The 9,124-nt window shown below is 35.8% G+C and overlaps 1 protein-coding gene across 4 annotated transcripts in view; it reads left to right on the top strand.

Annotated features, from left to right (window-relative positions):
• The first annotated feature begins 547 nt into the window (after positions 1-547).
• LOC149553169 (uncharacterized) overlaps positions 548-9,124 on the top strand; it is an 89,197-nt gene continuing 80,620 nt past the window's right edge. For 2 of the 4 annotated variants that reach the window (XM_089788669.1, XM_089788667.1), the window contains exon 1: positions 548-975. In XM_089788669.1, the coding sequence (XP_089644795.1) occupies positions 778-975 (198 nt within the window). In that variant the 5' untranslated portion in view covers positions 548-777. The remainder of the gene's footprint in view (positions 976-9,124) is intronic. The other 2 variants (XM_089788668.1, XM_089788666.1) reach the window with 1 other exon arrangement.

Below are 9,124 nucleotides of genomic sequence, written 5' to 3'. Positions count from 1 at the left end.
GTCCTAGTTGTTCGTTGTTTGGAGGTACGTTGGAAGTTTTAAAGGGCGCTTCCAAACCATTGGTTTTTGTGTTTGGATGAATGCTGGAAGTTTTAAAGGGCTCATCCAAGTCCTTGGTTCTTGTTTTTGGTTTTGTTTCACAGCTGTTTGGGGGCTTGTCCCAAGGTGTGTTATTCTCTGACCTCTGTCATTGATGGAGGTAAGTTAATATTGTAGATCCTTGGTGATCTTGGATTTGGCACTTGAGACTGTTAATCACATTTAGCAGTATAGTGCGAATTGTTTGTACCACGGGCCAACACCCTCTTGCTGCTTAACTTAATCAAAAACATTAAAAGCATTAAGCATTTAATATATTTAAAAAGATGTGATCCTTACTTTAGTGATAAAGCTAAATGACTCCTAAAAAATATCAAAAATCAGACCTTATTGAATTTTTGCCCCTTGAAGCAATGGAGTGAAGTGGGGTTGCAAGCAATTAATCTTCCAATTAGAAAACGCACCTTAATTGAGATTAAGTAGCCACTTTACTTATGACGAGATCTCTGTTATACTGAAAATAAATATTTGCCACTTCCGATAAATGTGACGAAATTCAACGGGCAGCTAATTCGAAAATTTCTGAGATTCCCGCCCGAGAAATAATTGAGCACATTCGCAAAATTATCCTCTCACACAGCAGTTCATTTGTCCTTCGGCTCCTCCTGCTCCTTCTGATCAATTTGATGTCACATGTTTCGAGCAGCATAGGAGCAGCACAGAAAAATATCTTTGCAGATGCCAGAAGCTTTACAGCGGAGCAGCGCTAATGCCCTAACAGAAACAGAAGCACCCATTTCTTCTTTGCAAGATCTGTCCGAGCAAGACACACTTTTTACCTTCATGCCTAAATCATTCAGGGGTTTGCTCCCCGAAAACCCCACGGATCCGCTTAATGGCGAACAAGATCATCATCACATTCTCAGCAGACCAGAGGTACACATTTGAAGTCTCTTCTTGCTTTTTTTTAAAACTTGAAATCACAGCAATTTTTTAGGGATTTATGTCTATATGTAAATCTATTTTAACTCAAATTCCGTGGTGACAATCAGTGCCAATTGATCTCTAAACCTTTAACAAACCCATTTAAAGGTCGACAATTCAAAACCGATGGAATTTTTTTTTTCAATGGAGTGTAATGGCACGCTTGCAAGTAATTTTGATAATTGTAAGTCGCAAGCTAGGCAACCAAGTGTGCATTTCGAATCTCTCTGAGCTTTTTTTTTTGAATGGCGAGGAAGGAACAGTTTTTCAAGGGTTTTAATGCTTGAAGCGTGGAAAACCTCATATTAGGGATTATGGGAAGTTTATTTACTGTCGTTGCATAGTTTATAGGAATCTTGATGGTTAATGTGCTTTTCTGGAGTCTTCTGGTCATTAAATCGAAGTCACTCGATACTGAAGATCAAAATCTTTGTTTAGTGAGCTAGGAGGTATGCATTTTCAATGTCTGACATATTAAAGCTGTTTTAAAATTGGGGCATTTTCATGATATTGTATTTCTATGTAATGTAACCCGAGTGCAAACCCCATAATGACACGTTGCACACCAAGATAGCGCTTCAATCCCTCCCTTGTAATAGAATACAATAAATCAAAAGATTTGTAAGTGGCCCACAAAAGTCTCGGTCAGAACCTAGTTATTAGAATCCCATTAATGTAACGCATTGGCACAATTTCAACTTTAAACAACGAGATGGGTTGTCTACTTTCAATTCCTAGACAATTACTGAATTTAGGGTTTCTTTGTGAATATAATCTTCATCATATACTCATCAACATGTACGCATTCCCATTGTCTCAGAGTTTATGTGTTGTATATATCAAATCAAAATATTTTGTAATAGGTAAATGAAAAAGAAGACATCAGTGTTGTAGCCATAGACAGCAAGAATTAAAATAGCCACCCATGGTTTGAGTTACCATAACTAAACCAGGATTGAGAAGCAAGGATATTTAAAGTTCAATAGAATATACTTTTAGGGCTATGCTTCATGTACCATATGGTTGCAAGTAAACTGGATCTTTTAAATCCCAAGAGGTGTATGATTTATGACAGTTAAGCTCAAAACATCTACCTGAGAGAGTCTGCAATAAAAAGAATTGTAAAATGCCTATGAGAAGGCTTATTCACTAACTGTCAATTCAAAAGCTGTATTTTAAATTACTGAGGGAGAGGTTTCACTTTCTAATATCTATGCGTGGTTTTTCATAATTTCAAGTAAGTTTGGTGTTTAGTGCAATGTTAAGTCAAGGATAAAGGTTGAATCATGGGAATTTTAGCAAGAGGCTACAAGAACATAAGGTTTAAATGTCCGGTGAGTTTGTTTGCATTACCAAGTAAACTAATTTAGAGCTTGGACTACACATCAAATCTCTCAGTTTATTTGAAGTTCTTAGTGGATATTGCCTTGAGGTTTTTAATTCTCCATATATGGAACCTCAGATTAATGACTAGAGAGACTGTTTTTTATATGACTGGTTAATAAACTTTCATTAATTTTGGTAGTTAGTGTAATTTCATGTTGAATATAAAGATTGGACCTTGGAGTTCTTTGAAACAAGCCTTCATCATATACTTTGTGAAGAGGTTAACATTTCGAATTTCCGAGTTTCTGACTTTCAAGTGAAAACTGACAATATTCCAGTTATCTTATATTTACAAGTAAATTGAGTAAGTATAGTTCGAACTCTGCAGTGGCTTGTTGCAGGGCAAGCAAGCTTAAAAGTCTACTGTGAAAAGATACAATGAATTCAAATATGAATGCTTCCCCAAGGACCCAAGCTCAGTCTTTTTCTGTGAACTGATTTGGATTTCACATTCCAAAACTCTTATAGCACTGATTAGGGGAAGTTATTTTTATGTATTGCCGTGGCACAGTTATAGCAAGTTTGATTAGTAGTGTATTTTAAGCCCAGGAAAAACATTTGTTTCAAAGGCTCTTTGTAACTTTTGGCAACTGACTGGTTCTCATGTCAAACTTCTCTCAGGCAACCACTTACATACCCCATTCACATTGTAGTTGGTAATTGGTTAAGCTTTGGTCAGCCTTGGTTTGAATAGCAAAGTGAAAAAAATATGAATAATACTATATTCCATTTTTTTTTTTTTTTTTTGGACAGTAAACAACCTAGAAACATTGAAGTAGAGGTATGTATATGGCCAGCTCTTAATAAGTCTTGTGAGAGTGTCTGCATCTTGTTAGAACACTGCAGTCAATCATGTTTTAACCTGGCTAGCATTTGGATGACTAATCTACTGGAAGCGCACCCCCCCGATGGATGATGGTAGACCTCTTGGAAGTCTGTCTGTTGCATGATATAAGACCCTACCCTGTCACACCTTTTCTGTTTGACCTGATGTCCAGTTGAGGGTAGAAATCTCTTTAGGGGTGAGACTGCTAGGCATTTACTGCTTGCAGTGCTTGTATTTTTCTTCCTAAAGTTTGTGGTAAATACCAAGGCACCGCAAAATGCCTTGTCTACAGTCATTTTTGTGTAACTACTATTGTAGAGTTCATCCATTTTTAAGCCTTAAAATGATGTGCCTAATTAGTTTGACCTAGCATTTGAGCTTTGAGCATCACCAACTTAAATTCAATTAAACAGATACAAAGACAAAATTTGGAGTGTTAATATGCAAAATATGATAACTAAATCTTGACAAAGTAGCATTGTTAATAATACTGATGGAGCACAAGTTATAAGAAACATCACATAAACATCACATAAGCTGAGGCCAATTTATAACTCTTTCGTATTAGCTTTGAAACTGAAGGAGAAGAGGCCAATCACTATAGAAATCAACTGATTGGACAGAACCACAAATGTGAAATAAACTACAACCTCTAACTTCTAAATGACTAAAAGAAAGCTTCATCTAGATTACCACAAAAAGGCATCAAGCTTAGAGGGTCAATAAGACTCAAGTCCATGAGAGAGACAGCATCTTAAGCACAATCCAGTCATATATGGAATATTACAGTCCAGTTCTCCTTGGAACTGAATGCACTTTTGTAGGAGGCTGTCGTTCTGAGATGATGATAGGCTTGAGGGAAAACTTTAGCACAATCAAGCTCATCAGTAGGATCAGCAAAAAACATTACAGAACTCTGATGATATGCATTACCAGTTATAAGTATCTCTTTTCCGGGTTTCCCTTGTTCCAAAGCTAGGTTTGGAGTGTGAAAAAGAGATCTGTAAATTTACTTTGCTGCATCACCATTGATTATTTTTGCCTAAAAAGGGAAGCTCCTTCTCCTTCAAGAAGCTTTGAATGCTGATAATATATTGCATGATTCAAATCAAACTTGAGAATATCCAATTTTTTCTTAGTATAGGCGCCCTTTCTCAAGGTGCTATTTGCTATCATGGTTGCTAAAGTTTCTACAAGATAGAAATGTAAAATAAAGTTTTAGCAATGAAGTACCATAGAACTAGCCTAACACATATACAAGAGAAACAAAAAATGTCATTTTTGTGAATTTTTTGTGTGAATGAAACCCGGGGACTTCTTCCCCCCCCCCACGAAAAAAAAAAAAGAAACCTCGAAGGACACATGTCCAATATTTGGAGTACATAAGTATCCCCACCTTTGCCATGCTGTTGTCGGGATGAGTACTTGGATTTCTATTTGATTTTTGATTTTTGAATGTTACTATTGGGCATGTACTATGTTACTATGTTTAGTGGTCCTGGTTTGTGTTGCAATTTTGCTATGTTAAAGTATTTCAATTTGGAATGTTATATTAAAACATCATTTCATAACTAGCATTGCAAGTTCCATATGTATAGTACACAACAGCCCTTTCCCCCTCGCTATTTCGGAATTGAGGCCCTTTATCCCACATCTCAACGGACCCGAACACCAGAGTTACATTGATACTTAACCTTTTGAAACAATCAATGTCTAGAGACTTGCATGTTTGGTGGATCAATTCTGTTTGATGGTTTCTAGCACTTTGATGTCTCCCTTGTTTAACAACTTTTATCAATCTCTTTATTTAAAGTTTAACACTCTACTCAATAGGGGACTCCTAAGGTATTTTAATGTCTCTTCTTTAGACAAGTTAGCTTTCAGCAGAGGTTGGCCTACTATCAAGGTTCCCACAGGTCAATGGGGTGGATAGGGGACCCATCGAAAGGTTTGTAGAGCTATGTAGGGGCTTGGTAAGCTGCCATGGACATTTGAGACAATCTCCTATTATTTAGGATGGGTTTCTAAATTTTATGGATTGAATGGGTGTTGATCAAAACACATCAAGGAACCTTAGATATAATTTAGGAGACTTTGGTTGTAATTCCTATTATTTTAGAGAGGATCCCTAGTTTTTAGGAGGGGATTATCAGCTCACCTGCTAAGTTTAGAAATCACATAGGTGGCATGTGCATTGAAATTTTTTTCTTTGGAGTCTAGGTGATGAATTTATAAATAAATCTTGAATGACCAAGTTGCCAGTGATTTAGTTACATTACTTTGTATTATAATAAAAATAGTGATTTAATTACATTACTTTATATTATAATAAAGTGTTATGATGTGACCCCTCATGACACACAAACCTAGAGGCTATGAGTTATAAGGATTAAGTTGTTTTCGAAAAATGTGGGCATTTTAGTAATGAGGAATAAGACCCTCAAATGGGCGAACCATTTAAGAGGAAAGAAAAATTAAATAAACTTTATTAAAAAATAACATTGAAACCCTAATTTTGTTAGCCACGGAATAAAATAATGTTGTCATGTTTCATTTGAGCAGCCAGATTCATTTTTACATCTCAATTTGAAGTTTGAGCTTTGAGTTGGGTTTGAGCAGCAGATTGAGTTTTGGGAACAAAAACTTTGTGAAGATTTGAGGGTTGGACAAAACCACAACTTTCTTTGAGCAATGAATTCACCCAGGATTCACCTTTTGGGCAGATTGACAACAATTATTTGGTAATTTAATTATCTTGCAGCAGTTGAAGGACATTTTTGGGAACTGAGATGGCCGGAAGCATACTTGCCAACCATACATCCCTCTACAATATTCTTTCTCTTGCAACCCTACAACCTAAATCAGAATTCATGCACTTTGAGAGTTGGCAGATGGCAGGGGTGATCTTGCCTGCAGACTAGGTGTACGAGTTTTTGTCAAATTTGTTCTTATTAATCATCAAAATTGCAAATAAACTTCAATAAAAATCCCATTCTTGGAGTTAGAGCTGGACTTCGTGGTATGCTTATTCCTGTTGTGGTGATTTAGTTTTCTCATTTTGAATTAGATGCATTGCTGTTTTTAATAAATCAGAATTCTGATATTTCTTATCAGTCATATTTTTACATTTCAAGTTCAAAAGTCACATTTATTTGCATATTATATGTGGCGAAGTTAAAACTACCATTTGCATTGACATCTGAACATCAAAACTCATTGCAAACAGTATAAAACATCTCCAATCAGCAACTGAACAAATCAGATTGGATCTAGTTGGGGATCTTTCAGTATCTTTGTTTCATGTATCAAAATCTATTATATACTTGTGCTATGAAGGCTCACATTGTTTCTTTTTACTAATGGCAATGAAGTTGCTATGTAAATGACTTCCTAGACCTCAAAAGGATTTGATTGGAATTAAGGCCACAAGAACAGAAGTATCAAAATTGTGTGAACCAGTGTTACTTGAGAATGCGTCCTCGACTTGAAAACCCTCATCCCTGCACCAAAGACGCTTTTGGAATGGGGGGACGGCTAGGGGATGTCCTCACCTCAGTTTCAATTTTCAAAAAATGATTGGGGACTTCCCAGAAACATGGGTACGTTGCCCAAAATTGGGGTGGGGGGGATGCCTGTACATTCCGGGGATGCCTTTGGGATGCTTTGGAAGTCCCCAAGATGGATAGACATCCCCAGTGGGATAGGTTTCATTAGCACTTAAAAAACACATTTTTCTGTTATAAATCTCTTTCTTTTTTTTAATGTTGAACTGGATCCTTCCTTCCAAGATTGCCCTATTATACTTATTATTGTTTGGTAGTTAATACTTACTATTTGGGGTCCTCTAATTAGTATTTGGCAACATTGCATTAAGAATTGTGAAATTAAGAATGTTGTTGCAGTAATTCCACATACTCTGAATCATATAGTAAACTGCTTGCAAGGTTTTGGGAACGTATGAAAAGTGCATTACAGACCTGGAACATGCATCTTTATGTCATTTTGTGGCAATATATCAGTGCTAGGTTGAGTTTTTGTTGATTTGGTGAATATTGGAGGTTGCATCAAGGTGCCATCTTGTTATAACAGACCTATATCATGATCAGAACTGTCTCGCAGGCCTGTTCCTATCAATATTATTCCACTTACATGAACTGAATGTATAGTTTTGGGGGCGTAACAGTGTAACCCCAATTTAGATCAGTGGTGAATGTGGTCCAGAGAGAGAAGAGCACTGAGAGACATACTTGATCCACTACTTGTAGCAACCCTTTCTAGAGTCAATGTCAAACCTGCAACAGTCAACTTCAATACAGTTTCCAAGATTTCTATGTTAGTATATTATATGATTGTTATTTAATGCATAGGCACTAATGTGCAAATGATTATCTTCGAAAGCAATTTTAATGCTATGCGGCTATGCCTATAATGTGTACACCGATAATTTATATCAGACTTAAATAATAGTTGTGTGCTTTAATTTGGAAGGTGGGTTATTGCTCTTGTTGCTATTGACAATGAATTCTGAACTATGCTTTTGGGTGTATTTCAATTTTTTTATGTTATTATTTAAATATTACATGCATATTTACAATAAATTCCGAATTATGAATGCGTATTGAGTGTTTAATTTGACTATTGAAGTGTTGTATATTATGGTTTTATAATGTTTAAATGGTGTCCTTTATCCATTCTCACATACAAATGTAATGTATACATGTAAATTTCCCTATTTATATAGCTGTCTCCTTTGGCATTCCCTTGCTGTCTCCAAACTTGGCAAAAAAAATTGCTATCTTGGAAATGTGTCCCCTCGTCCCTTGCCGTCCCCGTTTGAGAAACTTGGGGTAACATTGGTCTAGATGGTAGACCAATCATCAAATGTGTCTTAATGTTTTCTCTTGATTAACCCCTTCAACACATTGATATTGAGAATAAATGGTGGGACTAAGTAGGTGTTTTGCCCAAACACACAGTGGTAATTCTTCTATAAAGTGTGACAAACGTAATGTCTAGAACCCCCAAAGGCATGTCTCGTTCATCAGATCAAAGGTTCTCCAACCAGAAGGTTTTAAGAAGTTATAATTTTTCTTAAAATGCATATATTACTCAATTTTTTGAACAAATGAACATGTTTATAGTAGTCAAGTTGAATGCAGTAGGATGCTTTTGATTGGTGTGGGTTCAATTGCATAGAAATCATTTCTTCTATCATAAATTTGGCTTCATATCATTTTCTTAACTCTCCTTGGAGACCATTTTTTGTTTCCATTTAGTTTAAAATATATTGAAGGATTTTTGTATCGTAAGCCAAATAGCCACATTGAACTACTTCATTAATATTGCCCCAATTGTGGCAACTTTTCAAATTACGTCCATTCCATCATTGTATGATTCACATTGATTCTAAATCTCCTTGTGGATATTTCTAATTAAGTTAAAAGTATCCACTAGTTGTTCGGTGTGGCTTGCACCATCTTGATGTCTTGTACACGAGCAGACAACAAATTTTTGTTTTCTTGCCTGAGCATAGGGAAATGAATTGAAGGGCAAGTTGGCAACTACATTATTTCATATACTTACTTTGTAGTGCATATGTACATCAAAAGGATGTGACACCCCTCATCATTCACACTCATTAGACAAATTCCTCATGGTTTCTTTTTTTCTAGCATATATACATTTATTTATTATTTTGGGTATTAAAATCTCACATATGCTTTTATAACAAAGAAACTTTCTTCTTCCCTCTATTTCTAAAAAAAGGAAACCAGATGGTAACATGTTTTAGACTTTAAAACTTTAGGGAATCACCAACATTGTAGCTTTGGGCTTACCCAAAATTTGCATTGCAACTAAGTCATGTAACACTTTGCCTTAATAATTCTT

This window comes from Cupressus sempervirens, chromosome 6 (assembly GCF_028749045.1).
Source record: "Cupressus sempervirens isolate cs-2001-9-10 chromosome 6, ASM2874904v1, whole genome shotgun sequence".
NCBI lineage: Eukaryota > Viridiplantae > Streptophyta > Pinopsida > Cupressales > Cupressaceae > Cupressus > Cupressus sempervirens.
Note: the sequence above shows the minus strand (reverse complement) of the source record. Positions and strands in the feature narration are given on the sequence as shown.